Below are 25,914 nucleotides of genomic sequence, written 5' to 3' on the forward strand. Positions count from 1 at the left end.
TACCCAATATCCTGGAGGGGTTGAGAATGGGTTTGCCCGGGCACACTCAATGGGAGAGAGCGCGGGCATTGGAGTGGCTCCTATCGGAAGGATGTTGTGAAACTTGAAAGGATTCAGAAAAGATTTACAAGAATGTTCCCAGAGTTGGAGGATCTGAGCTACAGGGAGAGACTGAACAGGCTGGGGCTGTTTCCCCTGGAGCATCAGAGGCTGAGGAGGGGGGGACCTTATAGAGGTTTATAAAATCAGGAGGGGCATGGATAGGGTAAATAGACAAGGTCTTTTCTCTGGGGTGAGGGAGCCAGAACTAGAGGGCATAGGCTTAGGGTGGGAAGGGAATGATTTAAAAGGGACCTAAGGGGCAAATTTTTCACGCAGACAGTGGTACGTGTATGGAATGAGCTGCCAGAGGAAGTGGTGGAGGCTGGTACAATTGCAACATTTAAAAGGCATCTGGGTGGTATATGAATAGGAAGGGATTGGAGGGATATGGGCCGGGTGCTGGCAAATGGGACTAGATTGGGTTGGGATATCTGGTCAGCATGGATGGGTTGGACCGAAGGGTCTGTTTACATGCTGTACATCTCTATGAGCGTGAAAAGGTATTGGATGACAAAATTGATGAAAGGGAACCATTTTTTAAGAAGTTGCGTCAGTCATGAGAAATTGAACAATATGGAGAAGACCATAACTGAGAATGTCATTAAACAGGGGGGGACTTGGTTTCTGGCCAAGGACCCTAAGGTGGTCTCGAAAATTTTAGTGGGAAACTTTGAAACTCAAACGCAGTAAATCGCACAAGGCTGCGTAACCTGTACCAGCTTCAGAGAGCTTGGTCAATGTTACATCAAGGTGGCTATAGACCCTCATACAGAAGACCAAATCAGTAAAATGTGCCAACTCCACACGGACAGACAGTCTCCCGAGGCTGGAATCGAACCTGGGTCCCTGGTGTTGTGAGGCAGCAGTGCTAACCACTGAGCCACCGTGTCACCCCTGCAACAGTCACAGACGTGTAATCAGCAGTCGGTTACATGTATGTAATATTTAGTACCATCAGTGAACAGAGAACCCAGAAGATAAGCAAGTCTGTGATATAATAGCTGTATAAGTAGTTAGTGTGGCTGATAAACTTCTAGATATCTGGCTCAATGAGAACCTGACCTTTGTGCTATGTGTACAAGGGGCTAACATGTAGCACTCGGATCTTACGACACTAGCTGTGGTACCGACCCCATATACCATATCACCCTATGTTTGAGGGTAATGTTCCCTCTAAGCCTTGCGGATATGTGTATATGCAGCTGCTCTGACACACCCCTCACAACATGTCTCCCCTCAAAAGAGAAAAGAGATGCTCTGACTCACGGAGAAACCAAGCTTCTTGAACTCTCTGGCGCACAAAGATTTTCGCCGGTCTGTGTTAAAGTTGCCAGCAGAGGCATCAGCATCAGACTCAAAGGCTGCTTGACGTAGCCGGTGGATCATATCCCTCTGCTCCTGAAAGGGAAAAGTAAGGAGTCAAACAAGGAAGCAAATGGAGATGAAGCATGGCTCCATAAAGAATTTGGTTGGTTAGTAATGTTAGCACCGGTGGGTGAGAGATTGGATATCACGGCGGCCATGTTCATTGTGGGCTGGTCTTGAGGGTGGAAAACATGGCTTTTCACTGGCATCGGAGTCAGTCCAGAGAAGGTGCAGTAGGCCGAGACTGGTTATGGAAGGACTGACTTAAGAGGTTGTGCCTATTCTTAGGGAACTTGACTGGGTTGTTGTGGAGAGGTTGATTCCCCCCTTGTGGAAGAGCTTAGGACCACCTCAGAATAAGGGGAAGATAAAGATGAGAAGGAATTACTTCTCTCAGAGAGTGGCGGAACCATGGAATATCTGACTGCAGAGGGCAAGGCTGGGTTACTCAGTATGTCGGAGGCTGAGATATACGTATTTTTAAATCAGTCAGGGAAACAAGGCAAAAGGCAGGAAAGGGGAGTCGAGAAGCATGATCTCATTCAATGGCAGATGGGCTGAATGGTCTACGCCTGCTCCCATGCCTTATGGTCTTTTAGTGTCTGCGTGAAAAATGCTTATACTGGGACTTGAAAGCGAACACCATCACACGTGAGGGATTAGGTTTTAATGGTTAGCATAATGACCATTGGTAGAGGAATCCATTAGTGCAGAACCAAGAGCTAACCATTAATGAACGGTCACTGGCAGTAAAGTCGCCATCTTGGTGGTGATTGAGAAGGAGAGTTCTTCCCAGTAACTTCAGCCTGCACAGGAACGGAACTCACTTTCGGCATCGCCCTGTATTACAAACCGGCCAGCTGAGCTACCTGACCCACTGCTGGCAGTAACAGCATTGAATCTGGCTGAGCAAAGTGCTCAGGGTTATTAATCCTTCAAAGGAGAGTTAAATCAGGATGTCATTTCCAAAGTAAGTAGTTTAGAATGAATTGCGATAACTGTAAGAATAAACGGTTTGAATGGGATTTGGGATCAGATCCAGGGTGAGGTGTCTGAATCTGGGAGTGTCAAGGAATCTCCTCAGAGAGTTGAAAGGACACAGCAACAGGAGTTGACGGTCTGAGCCCAATTACTTACACAGACTGGCACGAGTCTCGGATTTATTTGGAGAGGCAGATTGTGGGAGTGGGAGTTGGTGTGAGGGCTGCATTCGGCTGGACAGGACGTGATTTAGACAGTCAAGGTTTTGTCCCACTCTTGGCAAACCGTATTCCTCTTATCCCTGGCCTTATCACATCCCCCTGCAGAATGGACGGGGTCTTGCCCGGATACAAATGTCCCAGCAATGTCCTGAAGAAGGGTTCCTACCCGAAACGTTGACTTCCCCACCTCCTGATGCTGCCTGGCTTGCTGTGTTCTCCCAGCCTCCTGCCTTGGACAAGGAACACTGGCTGCTTATTGTAAGCCAAGGGCGGGGAATTACAGTGAGTCCACCTCCGTCCTCACCTCGCACAGCAGGGGGCAGTGCTGGATTGCAGAAATAATTATTCTCTTCACCCACCCCCACAAAGCGCTTGGGCCAAATCCAAAGAAAGAGCCTGCATTTCTATAGCAACTTTCCCTGCCCTCAGGCATATTACATTAGAAATACACTCATTGGGAAGGTAACGGGTAACTGTGCAGAGCAAAACCCAGGAACCAGGAACAGAGACAAACTACCTGCTTTACGTGTTGGGGGGAGGAGTCACAAGGAAATTGTCCCTGCTCCTCTGATAATTGGATTGTCTGTGTTCAAGCGAACAATGAGAAAGAATTCTGTCACAGCGTCTCCTCAGTAACATACAGAAGCCTGATCCCGAGACAGACCACGAGCTACGACAAAATTAAATATATTTGCGGGCGGCACGGTGGCACAGTCGTTAGCACTGCTGCCTCACAGCACCAGAGACCCGGGTTCAATTCCCGCGTCAGGTGACTGACTGTGTGGAGTTTGCACATTCACCCCATGTCTGCGTGGGTTTCCTCCGGGTGCTCTGGTTTCCTCCCACAGTTAGGTGAGTTGGCCATGCTAAATTGCCCGTAGTGTTAAGTGAAAGGCTATATGTAGGGGAATGGATTTGGGTGGGTTGCACTTTGGCGGGTCGGTGTGGACTTGTTGGGCTAAAGGGCCTGTTTCCACACTGTAAGTAATCTAATCTAATCATCACTTGAGGTGACGGTGTGCTGACTCAGCGCAAGGCCCGAATCACAAAATAGGTACAGCGCAAAAGGACGCCATTCGGCCCATCATGTTGGGTACTGTGTTGGCTGGTGCCACTCACCTGCTCTTCCTCCGTTGCCCTGAAAACGGTCACTCTTCAGGTTACGATCCAATTCCTCTCCATATACCCTGGCTCTAACGCACACTGATCCTAAAAAACTTGGCTTGAGAGAAGTTTTTCCCTCAGGCCACCATTGCTTGTTTGTCACTTCCCTGAAACCGGAATCCTCTCATTCCCGATCAATGGAAACAGTTTCTCTTTGTCGATTCTTGTCGGACGCTTCATAAAGACCTGAACCTTCTCTCCTCCAAGGTGGTCAGTCCTAACTTGACCAATCCATCAACAGAGCTGAAGTTCCTCATTTCTGGCCCCGCCCTCTCTGACGCCTTCAACATCCTTCCCAGATTTTATTGCCCGGAACTGGACACAACCCTGCCCAGTTGAGGCCAAACCAGTTTTCCATATTAATAGGTTCATCACTGTTATAGTCTGTGACCCAAATTTTTGTTTTTATTCACGTGTGGGACATGGGTGCGACTGGCTGGACCAGCGTTGATAGCCCTTCCCTATTTGCCCTGAGAAGGTGGGGGTGAGCTGCCTTCTTGAATCGCTGCTGTGGGTTGACCCACAATGCCATTAGGGATGGAATTCCAGGATTTTGTGAAGGAACGGCGGTATATTTCCAAATCAGGGTGGTGAGTGGCTTGGGCGGGGGGGGGGTGGTGAGAATTTGCAGGTCGGGGTGTTCCCAAGTACCTGCTGTGCTTGTCCTTCTCGATGGAAGCAGTCGTGGGTTTGGAAGGTGCTGTCTGAGGATCTTTGGTGAATTGTTGCAGTGCGTCTTGTAGACAGCACACACTGCTGCTACTGAGCGCCGGTGGTAATGGCCAGAATGTTTTCTGCTTCATTATAGCAAAAACCTGCCCTCTCACCTTCGATGATTTATGCAGAGAATCACAGAATTGAGACAGCACAGAAAGAGGCCATTCGGTCCATTGTGTCTGTACTGGCCCTTCGGATGGGTTTCATCCCCCAGTGCCAATCTCCTGCTTTCTTTCCATAGCCTTAGTTCTATCCAACTGCATGTGGGGTGCCTCAACTGAACCTGCTCTACCTCATTTCCAAACAGCACCTTTCCTAACTACTCACCGAGTGAAAAAGCGTTTGTCTCACATCACCCTTGCTACTTTTGCCTACCACGTTACAGTCTGTGCCCTCTCATCCACTCCCTGAGCAGGTGCCTTTGCTCTGCATTCACCTTTAGAGTTGTACCACTCGCTATCCCCCAACCGAATCAATCACTTCACACTTGTCTGTGTGAAAGAGCGGTGCGTGTATGGAATGAGCTGCCAGAGGAAGTGATGGAGGCTGATACAATCACAGCAATTAAAAGGCATCTGGATGGGTATGTGAATGGGAAGGGTATAGAGGGATATGGGCCAAGTGCTGGCAAATGGGACTAGATTAGGTTGGGATAGCTGGTTGGGCATGGACGAGTTGGACCGAAGGGTCTGTTTCGGTGCTGCACATCTCTACAACTCAAAATGCAACTGCCCCTTGTCCGGACACTCCCCCAGAGTTAGACCTGGCCGTAGAGTGGGCTGTGCAGGCCTAACCTTTCAGCAGCAGAGCCCTGAACCACAGGCCAACACTCGAGCTTCCAGATCGGAGCTGAATAAGTCACTGAGCACCTCTGAGAAATTGGCTATCTGGCCTCTCCAGACCACAAGTTACGGTCATAGTCATTGGGTCATACGGCACGGGAACAGAACCTTCGGTCCAATCAGCCCATGCCAAACATAATCCCAAATGAAACTAGTCCCACCTGCCTGCTCCTGGCTCATATCCATCCAAACATTTGCTATTCACGTACTTATCCAAGTGTGTATGAAATGCTGTAACCGTGCCCACATCCACCACTTCCTCTGGAAGTTCATTCCACACACGAACCACCCTCTGTGTAAAACATTTGCCCCTCATGTCTATTAATTTAATCTCTCTCCTCTCACCATAAAAAATATACCCAGCTGTGGAGTCCGTGGACCATGTGTATATTGGGCGTGAGCGTTTGCACTCCCTCTTTGATTTTCTGAAAAACCTCCTCCTGTGCTTTTGGTTGCACTTCAGTCCCACGCTCCTGATCTTCGGGCACCCGGTACGGAGGAGGGAGGGCAGGTCTGAAGACCTCCTCGTGGGTCTGCTCCTGGGCCTGGCCAAACTGGCCATAAACAGGTCCAGGCAGCGGGCCGTGGAGGGGGTCGTTAGGGCCGACTGCCTGCCCCTCTTCTGCGGTTACGTTAGGGCCCGGGTGTCCTTGGAGAAGGAGCACGCGGTGTCCACCAACACCTTGGAGTTGTTCAGGGAGAGGTGGGCGCCGCAGGGAGTGGAGTGCATCATTTCCCCCTCCAACTCTATTTTGATTTAGTCCCTGCCCTCCCCTTCACTGTTTGAGCTCACAGCAGAAAAAAAACAAAAAAAAGCTAAAAAATATACCCATTAGTCTTGAGGTGCCCTGTACTAGGGAAAAAACAACTGTCATTAACCCTATTTACACCCCTCATGATTTTATAAATCTCTTATAAGGTCACCTTCCAACCTCCTACCCTCCAGGTCCCAGCCTCCCAGCCTCTCCTTATGACTCATTCCCTACGCTCCCAGCAATGTCCTGGGAAATCTCTCCTGAACCCTCTCCAGCTTAATAATATCCTTTCCATAGCATGGAAACCCAGTAGTCCAGAGGAGGCCTCACCAATGTCCTGTACAACCACAATATGACTAGCCAACGTAGGAGCACAATTACTGCAGATGCTGGGATCTGAAAATGAAAACTGCTGGATATCACAGTGGGTCATCAAAGGAGAGAGAGAGCAAGCTAACGTTTCAAGTCCAGATGACTCAAAACATCAGCTTGCTTTCTCCCATGGATGGTCTCATGACTTCCCAACTCCGCTACTCAAAGAACTGAGCAATGGCAGCAAGCGTGCTAAACACCTTCTTAACCACCTGTCTATATGTGATGTAAGCTTCACAGAGTTATGTCCCTGAACGTCTAGGTCTCTCTATTCTACAGAACTACCCAGGTCCCGACCATTAACAGTAGAAGTCCTGCCCCTGCTTGTTGTACCAAACTGCAGTACCTCACGTTTACCCAAGAGGGCATCAAACATTCGTGCCCATTATTGAGCGATCAGTGTGAAGGCATCTGACGGAACTGATTTTCGCTCAGTCCAGTTCATGTGAAAGGGGTGAGAGAGATGAGACTCACCGGTCATTGCAGAGCAGATAGAAGGTGCAAGGGGAAACAGAGAAATGAAATGATGAAGCTTCTGGGATTGCAAAAAGAGAGATGGAAATGTGGATGCAGGAAGATTCCATGACCACACAATGGTTTCCAAAATGAAAGTTGCCATTGTACTCAAATAATGTTGTTCGAACCACATAAATGTCAGGCAATGAACATCTTCAGTTACAGACAATCTAACCAGCGCCTCTTGACATTCAATGGTGTTACCATCACTGAATCCACCACTAGCAGTATCCTTGGAGCTACCATCGATTAGAAACTTAACAGGACTGGCCACATGAACATAGTCGCTACAAGAGCAGGTCAGAGGTGAGGAATACCGCAGTAACTCCCCATCTGACTGCCGGAAGCCTGCCACCACTTACAAGGCAGGTGTCAGGAGTGGGATGGAATACTCCCCACTGGCCTGGATGGGTGCAGCTCCAATAACACTCAAGAAGCTTGACACGAACCAGGACAAAGCAGCCCACTTGATTGGTGCCACATCCACAAGCATCCACTCCCTCCACCACCGATGCTCAGTAGCAGCAACGTGTACCATCTACAAGATGCACTGCAGAAATTCTCCAAATGTTCTTCGATAGCACTTTCCAAACCCACAAGGTACATGGAAACACCACTACCTTCAAGTTCCCATCCAAGCCACACACCACCCTGACTTGGGAATATATCACCGTTCCTTCAGTGTCACTGGGTCAAAATCCTGGAATTCCCTCCCTCAGGGCATTGTGGGTCACCCCACAGCAGGTGGACTGCAGCGGATCAAGATGGCAGCTCACCACCACCTTCTCAAGGGACAACTAGGGACGGGCAATAAATTCTGACCAAGCCAGAGACACCTCCCAACATCTCACGAGAGAACCTAAAAAATTGTCAACGTTTTCACGATTGCTTCCACTCTCTCACACTGTGACTGGGTCCAAAGGTATTCCTGCATTCCCCATCTGCAATGAGGCTTTGCAAAGGCAGATCAACCAGTCACTTGTGACTGAGACTTCCATTCACTGTGTGCGAATTGCGTTGCAATCAATCTGTTGCATTGACACGTCCCCTTGAAGCCAGCAAGTGGGTAATGCCCAGCTGAGCACAGCAACCAGAGGGACTGTGGGCTCAGAAACACGAGAGGCCACCAGAGCTCATGGGATTAGAGGGACAATGTCAGAGTGGAGGTGAGATTGGCTGCAAGGTAGAGGAGTGGTGAACAGTTGTCTTTCAGAATACAGAGATTTAGAGTATAGGAACATTTCCAGGAATCAACATTAGGATCGGTTCGCTCTGAACGGATTTGAGTGGCATCATTTCATCTTTTGACATGGAGTGAAGTGAATTCTAATAGATTTCAGGTGAATGTACATTTCGTGTAATTTATGTGAGCTGGTACAGTGTTGCTGGATGGATGAAGAGAAACAGATATATAGCTCACTATTAAAGGGGCTGCAGGGACGGGGAGATGCGTGTACATACATCACCAAGGCTGGCTGTTCAGGTAAGGTAACATACTGGATCCTTGGCCTTCAGGACAGAATGGAAAAGGGAACAAGCTATGTTCAGCCTTTACAGAGCACCGCCCAGATGTCAGCTCTCCTGTTATGTATTAAGGTAGGCTGAAGGTACATTACACCTTCACTTGCTACATTTCAATTCTTAACCTCAGTCACAATGGACACTTTTGACAGGAGGGCTATAAGGCGGCGATGTGGACTGGACAGAAGGATATCTAATACTCGTGTGTGTGTGGGGGGGGTAGAGTTCAATGGAAATGTCAGGGGCAAGTTTTTTTGCACAGAGAGTGGTCGGAGTCTGTCACGTGCTGCCAGGAGTGGGGGTGTTTAAGGGCCTTTTAGACAAGCAAGTGAATGCGCAAGCAATGGAGGGACATGGACCAAGGGCAGGCAGAAGGCATTAGTTTAATTTGACATCATGTTCGGTACAACATCGTGGGCCATAGGGAACAGTTCTATGTTAAGAGAAGATTGGATAGGGCCCCGGTCGCTCTCTTCAGAACAGAGGAGGCTGAAGCAAAATGTACAAAACGATGAGGGGTCCTGGAGAGAAAAGATCAGTCGTCTGGGAGGGCAGAGGTTTTAAAAACTCTGTCGTCAGTGCCTTGGAGAAAGCGCAGAGGAGATAACACTCAAACATTATCAACAAAGAGGTATTTCAGTTTCACGGAGAGAAATCAGAGGAAATAGAATGATTCTCCTTAGCAGAGAACACTGAGGGAAGTTCCAAGAGTGGTTTTTAAAATGAAGGGCTTTTGTTTCATTCAGGAGAAGCTATTTCAGAAGGCTCTACAGTAGGAGAGTCAGTAACTAGAGGACACAGGCTTCAGATCATCAGCAAAAGAAACCTGAGGGAGAATGAATTTTTTTTTAAATGCAGTAAGTCGGGATGATGTGTAAAGCACTGCCTGATCGAGTCTTGGCGAGATTCGTTATGTCTGTATCCTAGAGTAGACCATGCCCAAGCCCACTCATATACTGAAGTGGTCACAGCCACGGAATCACATCTTACAACCAACGCCCAGGTCACCACCATCACCATCCCTGGGTATGTTCTGTACCACTGAGAGTGACAGCACAGTGGGAGGGAGTTGTCCTGAGGGTCCTCAACATTGGCTCCAGACCCCATGAAGTGTCATGGCTTCAGGTTAAACATGGGCCAGGAACCCTCCTGCTGATTACCATGTACCGTCCTCCCTTGGCTGAGGAATCAGTGCTGCTCCATGTTGAACAACACTTAGAGGAAGCCCGGAGGGTGGTAAGGGAGCTGAATGTACCCTGAGTGGGGGATTTCAATGTCCATCACCAAGAGGGGCTCGGCAGCAGCATTACTGACCGAGCTGGTCTGGTCCTAAAGGACATTGCTGTGAGACTATGTCTGTGGCAGCTGGTGAAGGAACCAACAAGAGGGAAAAACATCCTCGACCTCACCCTTACCCACCTGTCGGCTGCAGATGTATCTGTCCATGACAGTATCAGTCAGAGTGAACACCGCACAGTCCTTGTGGAGATAAAATCCCGCCTTCACATCTCACATTGTGTTGTGTGGCACTTTCACCCATGCTATATGGGATCGACTTCAAACAGACCTACCAACTCAAGACTGGCGTTCCATCGCTATGGGCCACCAACAGCAGCAGAACTGTACTCCAGCACAATCTGTAACCTCATGGCCCAGTCCCCAACTCAACCATTAGCATCCAGCCAGGGGATCAACCCTGGTTCAATGGAGAGTGCAGGAGGGCATGTCAGGAGCAGCACCAGGTATACCTGAGAATGAGGGGTCAACCTGGTGAAGCTACCAAACAGGACCACCAGTATCCCAAACAGCATAAGCAGCAAGTTACAGACAGAGCTAATGGATCCCACAACCAACGGATCAGATCTGAGCTCTGCAGTCCTGCCATGTCCAGCTGTGAATGGTGGTGGACAGTTAAACAACTCACTGGAGGAGGGGGCTCCACAAATATCCCCATCCTCAGTGACGGAAGAGTCCAGAACATCAGTGCAAAGGATAAGGATGAAGCTTTTGCAGCAATCTTCAGCCAGGGATTTGGGCCAAGTGCTGGCAAACGGGAATAGGTCAGTTTAGGATATCTGGTCGGCATGGACGAGTTGGGCCGAAGGGTCTGTTTCTGTGCTGAATATCTCTATGGCTCTAAGTGCTGAGTGGATGATCCATCTAGCCTCCATCAGAGATCCCTTCCTGACGGTAATATGGGGATTCTGCAAGGAGGGGAGCAGTTCAAGGCGGCTGCTCATCTCGAGGACACAAGGTATGTCATCAAACTCTCCCGAAATGTGTTACTGCTCTAAAGCACATTGAAAATAATACAGGCATTTGACCGAGAGGGCATGGAGAAGATGTTGCTGCTTCTGAGTAGGCCCGAGCCATAATTAAAAAGACCAACTCTGACCATCAACTTCATCAAAATGTCTTTCAGGTTAAATGAAGAGGGTCCGCACCTGGACTACAAACAACACCAATCTGATGGGCTGAACGGCTGGGATTACCAGGCCTGCCCCTTGCAGGTTCCCTGTCCCATGAGGTGTCCAGCTGAGACTCCTCTTGGCGGGTCCCTGGAAGCCCCAGACGTACCTGGTTATAAGGGTCCATTGGAATCTTTGTCCTGGGCTCCAGGAGGTTCAGGGAAATGGACTGTAGAACGTACAAGTAGTGAGCCATCTCGTCCCTCACGGCTGAAGAGCTCAGAATAATGTTCTACAGGGAAATATAAACACGACTCAGTGAATCAGAGTGTCAGTAAAACCGTATGGTCAGAACATCACAGGCATGACTGCCACCACAGCGTGATTGATGGGGTTACACCCCCGCCCCCTCCCCTCACAGACAGGGGGATCTCCCCAATGGCAGAAAGACAGCCTGGAGAAAGCTGCTGAAGGAATGGGGAGTGCTCCCTCCATCCGTGACAGCAACACTGTCACAGCTTCAGCTGCCAAGACACCCAGTGGGATTAATGTTTCTTTAAACCAGGTGCCCTCTCTCCCCCTCCCCCCCTCAGACGGTGCCGACCGGTCCCTCCCTCCCCCCTCGGACGGTGCTGACCGGTCCCTCTCTCCGCCCTCGGATGGCCCTGACCGGTCCCTCCCTCCGCCCTCGGATGGCCCTGACCGGTCCCTCCCTCTCCCCCTCGGACAGCGCTGACCAGTTCCCCACCCCGGTGTGAATACTGAAAAAAAGTCTTCTTTACCCTCTGAATGTTCTGCCTGAGGTTCCTCTTGTTGAGGAAGTCCATCATTTCCTAATTGAGGGAAAGAAAGAACACGGTGGTTCAGAGAGTCATTGCGATGGAAGCAGACCATTCAGTCCAACTTGACAATACCTGGGCAGCTTCAGGGACTGAACAGGAGTGGTTCGACAGAATTAGAGTATACGTGGGAAAGATAATTTATAAATACCCAAGTTAATACTGTTCCAAAGCCTCCTCTTCCAGGACATTCATCTGTCCCTCTACGATACAGATCCAGACACTGATAACTCTCAGGGGCCACTATCTTGGTATGAACTGGCTGGCTATCTGACCATGTGGGGCATCACAGTCAGAGTCATTCTGCTCGCTGTCAGGATATGGAGAATGGGCAGGAATGTGGTGGTGGAGTCAAGGATCAGTCCGGTTCTATTGAAAGGCATATCAGGATCAAGAGGCCAAATGGGCTCCTCCCGTGTCTGGCAGGACTTTCCAACGCTGCCTGATAGGAGAGCGAGGATTGGAGATACAGTTTATACTGAGTAGGTTAAGGATTAATTGCTGCACAGAGATGGATCAGTGCTGAGGAAGGGTTGTACCTACTCGGCTGTGTTAGTCCTGAATGCACACTGGTTCTGACAGTCTTTCACAGATCGAATCAGCGTTACAGAGTAAAGCTCTCCCTGCTCTGTGTCGACGTGTTTTCACCCCAGGCCCCAGTGCTGCAACATTGTGACAGCCAACACCAGCTGCCCACGTGGGCTCCATGTCAACATTGTCACCACGGGGGTGTGAGCAGTATTCTACCATTGTGCTGGTGACAAAGGATGCCCAGACAGAGAGACAGCGAGCGACCGTGCCGAGGCGAGTGAACTCTCACCTTCCTCTCGTCATCCTTTGAACTCAGCAGCAGGGCGATGATCAGAGCCATCGCTTTCGTTTGGATCATCTGGTTTGTCCTGCAGAGGAGAGAGAGAGAGATCAGATACCCCACCAGCCCCCTCCTACAGGGGCAGATACCCCGCCAGGCCCTGCTACAGGGCACATACCCCACCAGCTCCCACCTACAGGGCAGATACCCCAGGCCCTCCTACAGGGCAGATACCCCATCATCCCCCTCCTACAGAGGCAGATACCGCACCAGCCCCATCTACAGGGCAGATACCCCACCAGCCCCCTCCTACAGAGGCAGATACCGCACCAGCCCCATCTACAGGGCAGATACCCCACCAGCCCCCTCCTACAGAGGCAGATACCGCACCAGGCCCCACCTACAGGGCAGATACACCACCAGGCCACTCCTACAGGGCAGATACCCCACCAGCCCCCGCCTACAGGGCAGATACACCACCAGGCCACTCCTATAGGGCAGATACCCCACCAGCCCCCCCTACAGGGCAGATACACCACCAGCCCCCTCCTACAGGGCAGACACCCCACCAGACCCCATCTACAGGGCAGATACCCCACCAACAACCCCTACAGGGCAGATACCCCACCAACCCCAATAACAGGGCAAATACCCCAGCAGCCCCCACCAGCAGGGCACACACCCCACCAGGCCCCACCTACAGGGCAAATACCTCACCTGTATACCTACAGAGCAGATACTCCAACAGCACCCCCCACAGGACAGATACCCCAACAGCACCCCCTACAGGACAGATACTCCAGCAGCACCCCCTACAGGGCAGATACCCCAACAGCACCCCCTACAGGACAGATACCCCAACAGCACCCCCTACAGGACAGATACTCCAACAGCACCCCCTACAGGACAGATACTCCAGCAGCACCACCTGTATTTGCTATGAGGTCAAACTTGGTTTGTTTTCACTTGAATGTTGAAATCTGAGGGCTGAACTGATAGAAATGCAGGGATGGGGTGGATAGTCAGACTATATTTCTACCTCTCAGGGAGTCAGGTTAATTATTAGAGTCATTGGTTTAAGGTAGGAGAGGATAAGCTGTAAGAAGATGTGAGGGGCAATTTTTTTTTAAACACAGAGGGCAGTAAGTGCCTGGAATGCATTGCCAGAGGTGGAGGCAGATACGATAGCAATGTTTTAGAAGCATCTTGACCGGGAATGGAGGCAGAAAGTGAGGACTGCAGATGCTGGAGATCAGCGTCGAGTGGGTGGGGCTGAAAAAGCAGGTCAGGCAGCATCTGAGGAGCAGGAGAATCAACGTTTCAGGCATAAGCTCTTCATCAGGATTGAGAGCTACAGGAATGAGGCATCAGAATAGACAGAAACCGACCGGATACAGGTAAAAGGTTTTTACTTTAGAAAGTCATCATCTGTCAGGGCAGGGCTGACAGGCCGAAGGGCCAGTTCCTGTGCAGCATTGTCCTTTGTATGGGACAGAATGGAATAGAAAGTTTTTAAACAAAGTAGAGGAAATGGAGGCTGATCTGGAGCATAAATAATGACACGGGTCAGTAGGAGGCGAAAGATTTGTATGTGTGCTGTAAAAAGTCAACATTAAAACAAACCAACAGCTTTCCCTTGGCACAGAGGGGGAGGTTAAACCTGTCCTGAGATCACCTTCAACATCAAAAATCTATTAACCTCAACTTTACTCAAGATCCCCAGCTTCTTGGTGAAGTGAGTTTCAGGTTCCCAGATGCAACATACACCGGTGAGCCTGACCTCAGTGGTGGGCAAGTTGTTGGAGGGAATTCTGAGGGACAGGATGTACATGTATTTGGAAAGGCAAGGACTGATTAGGGATAGTCAACATGGCTTTGTGTGTAGGAAATCATGTCTCACAAACTTGATTGGGTTTTTTGAAGAAGTAACAAAGAGGATTGATGAGGGCAGAACGGTAGATGTGATCTATATGGACTCCAGTAAGGCGTTTGACAAGGTTCCCCATGGGAGACTGATTAGCAAGGTTAGATCTCACAGAATACAGGGAGAACTAGCCATTTGGATACAGAACTGGCTCAAAGGTAGAAGACAGAGGGCTGTGGTGGAGGGATGTTTTTCAGACTGGAGGCCTGTGACCAGTGGAGTGCCACAAGGATCGGTGCTGGGTCCACTACTTTTTGTCATTTACATAAATGATTTGGATGCGAGCATAAGAGGTACAGTTAGTACGTTTGCAGACGACACCAAAATTGGAGGTGTAGTGGACAGCGGAGAGGGTTACCTCAGATTACAACAGGATCTTGACCAGATGGGCCAATGGGCTGAGAAGTGACAGATAGAGTTTAATTCAGATAAATGCGAAGTGCTGCATTTTGGGAAGGCAAATCTTAGCAAATCTTAATGGTAAGGTCTTAGGGAGTATTGCTGAACAAAGAGACCTTGGAGTGCAAGTTCATAGCACCTTGAAAGTGGACTCACAGGTAGATAGGATAGTGAAGGCGGCGTTTGGTATGCTTTCCTTTATTGGTCAGAGTATTGAGTACAGGAGTTGGGAGGTCATGTTGCAGCTGTACAGGACATTGGTTAGGCCACTGTTGGAATATTGCGTGCAATTCTGGTCTCCTTCCTATCAGAAAGATGTTGTGAAACTTGAAAGGGTTCAGAAAAGATTTACAAGGATGTTGCCAGGGTTGGAGGATTTGAGCTACAGGGAGAGGCTGAACAGGCTGGGGCTGTTTTCCCTGGAGCATTGGAGGCTGAGGGGTGACCTTATAGAGGTTTGCAAAATTATGAGGGGCATGGATAGGATAAATAGACAAAGTCATTTCCCTGGGGTCTGGGAGTCCAGAACTAGAGGGAATAGGTTTAGGGTGAGAGGGGAAAGATACAAAAGAGACCTAAGGGGCAACTTTTTCATGCACGTGTGGTACATGTATGGAATGAACTGCCAGAAGATGCGGTGGAGGTTGGTACAATTGCAACATTTAAGAGGCATTTGGATGGGTATATGAATAGGAAGGGTTTGGAGGGATATGGGCCGGGTGCTGGCAGGTGGGACTACATTGGGTTGGGATATCTGGTCAGCATGGACGGGTTGGACTGAAGGGTCTGTTTCCGTGCTGTACATCTCTATGACTCTATGACATTGCATTTTCCCTGCTTCCCGGTAAAAGCCAGCTCCGGTTGGGAATTGAATGGAGCGGGCCCTTGGGCCGGTGCATGGTCCTGAGCACTTGTGTCTGAGGTGGAAGGGTTCACAAAGAGTCATAGCCTCTGAGCTGCCATAGTAAATAAGGCCCAGAGAAGCAGGAACAGGATATTTTGTATAAATATATGAATAGGAAATGTTTGGAGGGACATGGGCCAGGAGCAGGCAAGTGGGACTAGTTTAGTTGGGATTATGTTTGGCATGGACTGGTTGGACCGAAGGGTCTGTTTCTGCTCTGTCTGTCTCTATGGCTATGAGACTATAAGAGTGGATATTGAAATAAACTGTACACAATCTCCAAACAGAGCGGCAGTAAGGACAATTAAAGAAAACACAATGTGAGGGTAGTATCCAACAGACTATCCTACCATGTTATTCAATTCACAAGAAGAGATGTATTCAATAAATTGGTGAGTCGAATCTAATGATCCCTGAACTCATGAACAATGCTAATGGCTGCAGATATTCGAGTTCAGGGACTGGGACATCATACTTGGTCCAACACTACCCAGCAGGGAAACAAAAATATGGTAAAACTTATGAATACTGATCCAACTCTTTGTGTCAATCCAAAATGGAGGACTAGCACGTTTCTATCCAAGTACGAGTTTTGTTTTAGAAACTGCTTTGCTCTCTGGGGATTGGCAGCCATTTTCAGGTAGGCCCGTGGCCATGTTTTTGGAAAGAGGTCCTGGATTTTTGGGGAAATAAACAGGTTGTAGTAGGCCTCAGACCTACACGAACAGGCCCAGATAGGTTTGTCTTCAGTTAAAGGCTCCATAAAATAGAATTTGGGCTCATGACATCGCGGGAACTCTCCAGATATGGTCTTACTGCAACTTACACTTGCAGGTGAGCGATAAGTCTGTCCAGAGGAACCTCGTTCTTCACCAGTTGGAACAGAAAGCTGCTGCTCAGTACCATACTCTCCAGAATTGCCAAGGATAGTTGCTGGATCGATGCATCCATCGCAGATTTGTTCACAAACCCTGCAATCTAAGGCCAGAGAGATGGGCAAACAGGTCAATACATCAGCGAGCATCTCATTACAATCATGACTGGTCGTTCAACCCACATGGCTTTGTTTTAACACCTCTTGCATCCATCAAGGCACGAAACATCTTAACGGCGGCTCAAACACTTTCTGTAAGTGCGGCCCAGGTTTGAAAGACATAAAATGGCCGACAAGAAATAAACAGCCTGCTCTAAACACGACAGTACCTTTGAACTGGGCCACTCCAAGGTAAATGGGAGGCCTACAAGCAACCATTCCGAGGTAGTTTGATAAGAGGATTCCTAAGGATAAACTAGTGATTGATTCCAGCCTCATTTGTGAAAGGTTGCTGCCTCATTAACTGAACAGCACCAGTTCGAACAAGGGGTGTAAATCTCTGCCCACAAACCAGCCAGCCTAACTCATGAAGCAGCTGTGAAAACAACAGCCGAAGTGATCTTGCAGGAATTGGTGGTTTCTTTGAAGTTATTCACAATATTAAGAAACAGGTTCTTGTTAAAGATTCTTCAGATAATCATTGAGATAGATTTCAACATAATTATAGAAACATGTATAACCAAAGCACAATAGAAGCATTAGGGGGAAAAACACTTAAACATAGATGGTGGAAGTTAATTAATCTCAGGAAACTCTTTCTCCTATCTCTAAAAGGATGCCTGGTACGCCCTAAACAAAATAGATTGTTCGCAACTTATTAATCACACAGTGCTCATAGAGTAGCAGCAACATTACACTTTATAATTAACAGAAATTACTCTTACGAATCTTATAGCAGTTAAAACCAACTGTCTTTTGTAATTTTTTTATACAGATGTAATTGGGACAGTGGAAAATCTAAGAGGAATAACAGAATTTGGTAGAGATAGCACATGGAATACAATAAGTAACAGAATTCAAGCAGTCCTTAGAGAGAAGCAACTCTGAGACAGACCAGGCAGAGTGTAACCAGTAACTTTGAAATGCTAATTAATAGGATGCATAGGAAGATCCCAAGGCTTGGCGATTACAATGTCTGTTAAACACCAGGAGATCATGGGAACCTGGAGCTGCCCATTAGAATGCCCATCATTGATTAGGTGTATCAGATGATTGGGCGTATGGAATAAGAGACCATGCTGTGTGTGACTACTATAACACAAGATGTGTAAAAAAATGCTGTATTTTACTGCAAAATTCAGACGGTGTCAATGATCTCCTTTCCGATCCGAGCTGTAGATTAAGGGAACAATTGAGGCTAGCCTCAGGGAAGATCCTCTGGCCCTCGCCCTGCACTAACCTGTCATTACTTGAATAAAAGTCCTCCATTTGCCTGAATCCTGCCCGTCTCTTGTGCCTCTGTCCCTGGTTGGAGGTACGCTCCTACACATCCCAAACTGAGGGCTAAGTATTAGCAGCAAACACTCCCAGAGCTGCAAGATACAGTGTAAAGCTCCCTCTACAATGTCCCCATCAAACTCTCAGGACAGGTACAATATGGGGTTATATAAAGAGTGAAGCTCCCTCTACATCATCCCTCTCAAACAATCTTCAATACAGGAACAGGGCAGGGTCACATACAATGTAAAAACTCTCTCTACGCTGTCCCCATCAAACAGTCCCAGGAAAGGGACAGCACAGGGTTAAATACAGAATAAAGCTCCCCCTACACTGTCCCCATCAGACACTCCCAGGACAGGGACAGGATGGGGTTTGATACAGAGTAAAGCTCTTCCTACACAGTCTCCATCAGACATTCCCAGGACAGGAACAGCACAGTGTGCTCACTCTGCACTGTCCCCATTATTTAGAATCAGTTAATCTCTCCACAAACCTGCAATGTTCCCACTATAAGGAGATGGATTAATGTGTAGTTGGACTGTAACAAACTGCAATACTGCCCACATGCAGCCAACTCCCAGTCAGTCCCATTTGAGAGAGTGGTGCTGGAAAAGCACAGCAGGTCAGGCAGCATCCGAGGAGCAGGAGAATCGACGTTTCCAGCGTAAACCCTTCATTCAGTCACATTGTGCTGACTCACTCCCTCTACTGGAAATGTTGGAAAGAGCAGCCTGTGGTGTTGTCACCAGTTTGTTTTTATCTCAGAGCCAGCCAGAGGAGCACTCTTTTTTTTAAAAAAAAGTGTGCAACAGTTAATTGACATGAGTTTTAAAATTCTCTTCCATCACAAAGCGCCTGATCTCATGCTTTCTCCAGCTCCAATAGCTTTTCTCTTTACTCGGAGTCCTCACCCAAGCTTAATCAATCGAGCACAGTGAGCATCAATCAGTTGCCAGGCTCAAGTAATCAAACCCAGAACTGAATGCAGGGGGCAGTATGGTGGTGATGCTCACCCTGGTCAAGTAGAGCATGATCCCCTGGGCAGGCAGGCCCACACCGAAATAAACAGTCACAAACGCCAACTTAGCACAAAGTCCTGGCACTCGACCTGCTGGGCGGGCCTTGGGGTAACAATGTGGTGCATCACTCCCCATCGGTGGGGTGATTTGGATGAGCAGGATATTGATAGGGTACAGGGGATCCTCTGGATGCCCAGTAGTGGCTGCCTGGTGGTTTCACCAAGCACTGGCACAATGACAGTTTCCTGATAAGGGGAGATGGTGGTGCACTGGTAACGCCACTGGACCAGTCATCCAGAGCCTAAAACTCTGAGGTCAGGGATTCAAATCCTGGCATGGATTTTACAGTCATACAGCACGGAAACAGACCCTTCAGTCCAACTCATCCATGCTGACCAGATATACCAACATTTGCCAGCATTTGGCCCATATCCCTCCAAACCCTTCCTATTCATATACCCATCCAGATGTCTTTCAAATGTTGTAATTGTACCAGCCTCCACCACTTCCTCTGGCAGCTCATTCCATACATGTACCACCCTCTGTGTGTAAAAGTTACCCCTTAGGTCTCTTTTATATCTTTCCTCTCTCACCTTAAGCCAGACCCCTGGTTCTGGACACCCCCCACCCTGGGGAAAAGACTTTGTCTATTTACCCTATCCATGCCCCTCATGATTTTATAAATCTCCATAAGGTCACCCCTCAGCCCCCGACGCTCCAGGAAAACAGCCCCAGCCTGTTCGGCCTCTCCCTGTCGCTCCAACACCCTGGCAATATCCTTGTAAATCTTTTCTGCACCCTTTTGAGTTTCAGACCATCCTTGGCTTGAGATCAGAACTGAATGCAGGATTTTGAAAGTGGCCTAACCAAGGACCCATACAGCTGCAACATGACCTCCCAACTCTTGTACTCAGTGCACGAGAAATAAAGGTAAGTGTACCAAATGCTTTCCTCACTATCCTGTCTACCTGGGACTCTACTTTCAAGGAACTATGAAGCTGCACTCCAAGGTGCAATTTTAAACTACATTAATAAATCTGGGAATGAAATGTAGTTTTAAGTTAAGGTGAAACAATCACCGATTGTTGTAAAAACCCATCTGGTATCTTCAGGTCCTTCAGAGACATCTTCCATGTGACTTCAGGCAAGTGTTTAACTCTGACCTACCCATTGAAGCTAGGCCTCAGGCCTTGCAAAGCACACAGGTCAAAGGGCAGCGAGGGACAGGCAGCAAGAAGCAGCACCCCCCCATTTCTCTCTCCACCTTGGAGGCTTCCTGCCTCTATTCCTGACGAAGGGCTTTCTGCACAAAACGTCGATTGTCCTGTTCCTATGATGCTGCCTGACCTGCTGTGCTTTTCCAGCACCACTCTGATCTAAACCCCAGCATCACTTTTGCCGTTGGAAGCAAGAGCTGGCCTTGCCAGCGATGCCCACGTCCCATGCAGTGGAAAAGCAATGAAAGCCAGTCCAATACAGGCGCTAACCCATCAGCACCCCTCCTTACAGCATTTACCTCCCTCCTGACAGCATTTACCTCCCTCCTGGACTGAGTGTATGGCCCTCTGACCTTATATTGCCTGAAGTACTTTGTAGCCCATAGAACAGTACAGCATAAGGACTGTGTTATGCCGAAGATGACGCCAAGTTAAACTGATCCCTTCCGCCCACCCTCGGTCCATATCCCTCCATTCCTTGCATGGTCAGGTGCTTATCTAAAAATGTCCCCTTCGAATTGACCCCCAGAGGTGGGGGGGAAAGTGTTCAGCTGGCCAGTCCTGTCTCAGGGAGAGGGGATGTCTGACCTTCTTGATGAAAACATGGTTGAGGGTTTCCCAGGAAACGACTCCGTGTTCCATCAGCTCGATAAATGCATTCAGGGCGTAGGCCAAACTCTCCCCGGTGCTGTAACACACAACAGACAGTCTGTTATTAGGGCTCTCACCAGACGGTGCAAACCCCGTGAGGGCAAGGATGAACAGCCTGGGTCAAAGAGACGGCACTGAGGATACATATTCACCCAATCCATGCCCCCCCAGTGATGTTATAACCCTCGATAAGGTCCTCCCTCAGCCTATCCTGACAAGTAACCCCAGCCTATCCCTTGAGGCACAGCTGGCATATTCCACAACTCTGCAAAGAAATAGCTCCAGAACATTTCACTGTCAATTCCAACTTAATGACATTTAACCGCTGTCATTGTGTAGGACACAGAATCCCCTCAGGTATGGAAACAGGCCATTTGGCCCATTGGGTTCACACTGACCCTCTGAACAGCATCCCACCCAGACCCAGACCCACCCTGCCATCCTATCGTCCGTACACCCAACCGACACATCCCTGGACACTATGGGCAACTTCCCATGGCCAATCCACCTCATCTGCATGTCTTTGGACTGTGGGAGGAAACTGGAGCACCCAGGTCAAACCCATGCAGACATGGGGAGAACGTGCAAACTCCACACACACACACACACACACACACAGTTGCCCGAGGCTGGAATCGAACCCAGGTCCCTGAAGCTGTGAGGCAGCAGTGCTAACCACTGAGCCACCATGCCTGTGGGGAGCTTGCTGCGTGCAGTTTGGCAGCCACGCCTGTTACACTGAAACGGGGCGCTAGCTTGAAAAGGTGCCCCAGTGGGCAGAAAGCAGTTTGGTCAGTCCCAGTGGAGCGGGTAGCAAGGTGACTGACCCAAGAGCTCTTTGGTTTGGAGGCCTGCAGTGCACCAAGAGAGCCTCTAGGTGGAGCTGAGGGCTCCCTACTCACTCATGGCCATTCTCCACAATGCGGACCAGCACTGCAATCCCATCCTTGCTGATGAACTCCTGGGCAAAGGTGATATCCTTGGAGAGGACGGCCAGTCCCTTCAGTGAGTCCGAGCGCACGTTGTAGTTATTACTCTGGATCCCAGCGTAGAGGTTCTCAGCCTCTCGGTTCTGCCATACAAACAGAAGAACAGGCGGCTGAGTGAGTGAGCGAGCGAGCCTTGGGGAAGACCAGGCTAAGGACCGCAGGGAGGGAGCGGGAACGCCGAGTTCTGATTGGACTGGACAGTATTCCCAGACATGTACGTGAGAGGTCGAACGCCTGACTCTCTTGACTGCCCTGTGCCTTGACCCTGCTCCTTCTTAAAGTTTAGTCATCCCCCCAAGATCAAACCCTTGCCTGGCTTCACCCCTTCCCAGTGTTTGGAATCTCATCGGTCCCCACAGCCCTGTGAGATTCCTCCAATTCTGGCTCCGGGACCAAATTAGATCACATCCCCCCCCATCAGTGGCTGTGCCTTGAATGGCAGAGATGCTGTAGTTCCCTCCTCACAGCATCTACCTCCCTCCTGGACTGAGTGTGTGGCCCTCTGACCTTATGTTGCCTGAAGTACTTTGTAGCCCATAGAACAGTACAGCATAAGGACCATGTTATGCCAAAGGTGATTCCAAGTTAAACTGATCCCTTCCACCTGCCCTCGGTCCATATCCCTCCATTCCTTGCACGGTCATGTGCATATCTAAAAGCCCCCTAAATGCCCCCGTCATTTTGTTTGACAACGTGACTGTGGGCTGTTTGATGAGGATATAGAAGTTCAGAGAGTCATCCAGCACACAAGACCCTTTGGCCCATCAAGTCTGTACTGCCCAAAATGACACCACGACCTACACCAGCTCCACTTTCCTGCCCACAGCCTCGAATGGCAGGACATTTCGACAGCTTATCCCAGGACTTTTAAAAGCCACCCTCATGGGCAGTGCACCTTCACATTCCCACTACCCTCTGCGTGAAAACACCCTTCCTCAAAATCCCCTCGATAAGCCCTGCCTTTCACGTTCTGGTTCGTCCAAGTCACACAGGAAGGGCACCTTGCTGGAATTAATGGATGGTTTTAAACGCGGGCACACAACAGTAACTCTGAAATGAGGTCTTTGGTACTTTCCCAGTGGGCAGTGAGTTAAATCCGTTCCTGTTGTAACTCCGGAGTGAGTGTGGGAGGGGAGGAACCTCCTTAAGGACTCTCCTGCACATTCCAGTGACATTCCCTGATTGGGGACCAACTGGGGCGTCGGCCAAATTATACTCAAGGGAGAGACAGGCAGATTTTTATTTTAACCAGTCAGAGAATCGAGGGTTCCAGGGAAAAGGCAGGAGTGTGGAGTTGAGGATTACCAGATCAGCCATGATCTCAGTGGGTAGCACAGCAGACTTGATGGGCTGAATGGCCTACTCCTGCTTCACTGAAGCAAGTGAAGCTGGGGAAAGCCTGAAGGCACACCACCCCAAACATGTTTGTTCTGACCGGTTAAAACCAGTCTCCACCGGTTAAAACCAGTTCCATTTAAAAGGGGCACCATTTCGTTTGCAATATAGGAGAGAGAGAAAAATACACTGCCCCTTTAAAACAGCATATCATCCTCACAGAAATATTCCTGAGACTGTCCGCATGCTTATGTGTAAGTCAGTGTGTGTGTGAGAGGGGAGAGAGATTGAGGGGAGGAACAGAGAGGGTGCGTGTAAGAGAAAGAGTGTGAGAGAGTGTGCGCAAAGAAAGTGAGAGAGAGAGTGTGCATATTCGAGTGCGTGTGTGTGTGTGTATAAGACAGTGTGCATATTTGAGTGCGCGCGTATGTGTATAAGACAGAGTGTGCACATTCAAGTGCGCGTGTGTGTGTATAAGACAGAGTGTGCATATTCGAGTGCGTGTGTATAAGACAGAGTGTGCATATTCAAGTGTGTGTGTATAAGACAGAACGTGCATATTCGAGAGAGTGCGTGTGTGTGTAAGACAGCGTGTGCATATTCGAGTGCGCGTGTGTGTATAAGACAGTGTGTGCATATGTGTGTATAAACAGAGTGTGCATATTCGAGTGTGTGTGTGTATGTATAAGACAGATGGTGCATTTTTGAGTGCGTGTGAGAGAGAGCATGTGTGTATGTGTTTGAGAGAAAGAGAGACAGACAGAAAAGGTGTGTGTGCATGATAGAGTGTATGGGGGTGTGTGGGAGAGAAAGAGAGAGTGTGCATGAATGAGTGTGGGTGTGTGTGAGAGTGTATTATAGAGTGCGGGTGTGTTTGTGTGTGTGTGAGAGTGAGAGAGGGGGACAGGACAGACAGATGGAGAGTGTGCATGAGTGAGAGTGTGCGTGAGAGTGTGTGCGTGAGAGTGTGCGCGTGAGAGAGTGCGCGTGAGAGAGTGCGCGTGAGAGAGAGCGCGTGAGAGAGAGTATGTGTTCATGAGGGAGTGTACGCGAGAGTGTGCGCGTGTGAGAGAGTGTGTTTGCGAGAGTGTGTGTGTGTGCGTGAGAGAGTGTGCGTGCGTTGTGTGAGAGAGAGTGTGCATGAGAGCGTTTGTGAGAGTGTCTGAGCGAGTGTGCGAGAGAGTGTGCGGTTAGGAGTGTGTGTATGAGAGAGAGTGTGTGTGCGAGTGTGAGAAAGCGAGAGTGTGTGAGTGTGTGTGGGATAGAGTGTGTGTGCGAGATAGAGTGTGTGTGCAAGATAGAGTGTGTGTGCGAGATAGAGTGTGTGCGAGATAGTGTGTGTGCGCGAGTATGTGCGTGTGCGAGCGCGCGGGTGAGAGAGAGCGCGGGTGTGAGAGAGCGCGTAGCTGTGAGAGCGTTTGTGAGAGAGTGCGCGTGAGAGTGCGCGTGAGAGAGTGCGCGTGAGTGTGTGTGAGTGTCTGAGCGCATGTGAGAGAGCGTGTGTGAGTGTCTGTCTGCGGTTAGGAGTGTATGAGAGTGTGTATGTGAGAGAGAGTGTGTGTGCGCGAGTGTGAGAAAGCAAGAGTGTGTGTGAGTGAGTGTTTGCAAGATAGAGTGTGTGTGTGCGAGATAGTGTGTGTGCGAGAGAGTATGTGGGTGTGAGAGAGCGCGGGTGTGAGAGAACATGGGTGAGAAGAGCGCGTAGCTGTGAGAGCGTTTGTGAGAGAGTGCGCGTGAGGGAGTGCGCGTGCGTGAGAGTATGTGTGCGTGAGGGAGTGTACGCGAGAGTGTGAGAGAGTGTGTTTGTGTGAGTGTGTGTGTGTGTGCGCGTGAGAGCGTTTGTGAGAGAGTGTGCATGAGTGTGTGCGTGAGTGAGATTGTCTGTGCGAGAGAGTGTGCGAGAGAGTTTGTGATGTGTGTCTGCGGTTAGGAGTGTATGTATGAGAGTGTGTGTGTGAGAGAGAGTGTGTGTGCGAGTGTGAGAAAGCGAGAGTGTGTGTGAGTGAGTGTGTGTGAGATAGAGTGTGTGCGCGCGAGATAGTGTGCGTGTGCGAGCGCGCGGGTGTGAGACAGCGCGGGTGTGAGACAACGCGGGTGTGAGACAGCGCGTAGCTGTGAGAGCGTTTGTGAGAGAGTGCGCGTGAGAGTGCGCGTGAGTGTGTCTGAGCGAGTGTCTGAGAGCGTGTGTGAGAGCGTGTGAGAGCGCGTGTGTGAGAGTGTGTCTGCGGTTAGGAGTGTATGAGAGTGTGTATGTGAGAGAGAGAGTGTGTGTGCGCGAGTGTGAGAAAGCAAGAGTGTGTGTGTGTGAGTGTGTGCGAGATAGAGTGTGTGTGCGCGAGATAGTGTGTGTGCGAGAGAGCGCGGGTGTGAGAGCGCGCGGGTGTGAGAGAGCGCGGGTGTGAGAGAACATGGGTGAAAAGAGCGCGTAGCTGTGAGAGCGTTTGTGAGAGAGTGCGCGTGAGAGAGTGCGTGTGAGTGTGAGTGTGTCTGAGCGCGTGTGTGAGAGAGTGTGTCTGCAGTTAGGAGTGTATGTATGAGAGTGTGTATG

At 49.4% G+C, this 25,914-nt stretch overlaps 1 protein-coding gene across 1 annotated transcript in view; it reads right to left on the reverse strand.

Moving 5' to 3' along the window:
* elmo3 (engulfment and cell motility 3) overlaps window positions 1–25,914 on the reverse strand; it is a 116,112-nt gene that overhangs the window by 55,295 nt on the left and 34,903 nt on the right. The window contains exons 6-12 of the mRNA XM_060838261.1: window positions 21,945–22,114; window positions 20,980–21,079; window positions 16,668–16,819; window positions 12,624–12,702; window positions 11,747–11,797; window positions 11,134–11,256; window positions 1,369–1,500 (exon numbers count right to left, since the gene is read on the reverse strand). Of these exons, the coding sequence (XP_060694244.1) occupies window positions 1,369–1,500; window positions 11,134–11,256; window positions 11,747–11,797; window positions 12,624–12,702; window positions 16,668–16,819; window positions 20,980–21,079; window positions 21,945–22,114 (807 nt within the window). The remainder of the gene's footprint in view (window positions 1–1,368; window positions 1,501–11,133; window positions 11,257–11,746; window positions 11,798–12,623; window positions 12,703–16,667; window positions 16,820–20,979; window positions 21,080–21,944; window positions 22,115–25,914) is intronic.

Source organism: Hemiscyllium ocellatum, chromosome 17, assembly GCF_020745735.1.
Source record: "Hemiscyllium ocellatum isolate sHemOce1 chromosome 17, sHemOce1.pat.X.cur, whole genome shotgun sequence".
NCBI lineage: Eukaryota > Metazoa > Chordata > Chondrichthyes > Orectolobiformes > Hemiscylliidae > Hemiscyllium > Hemiscyllium ocellatum.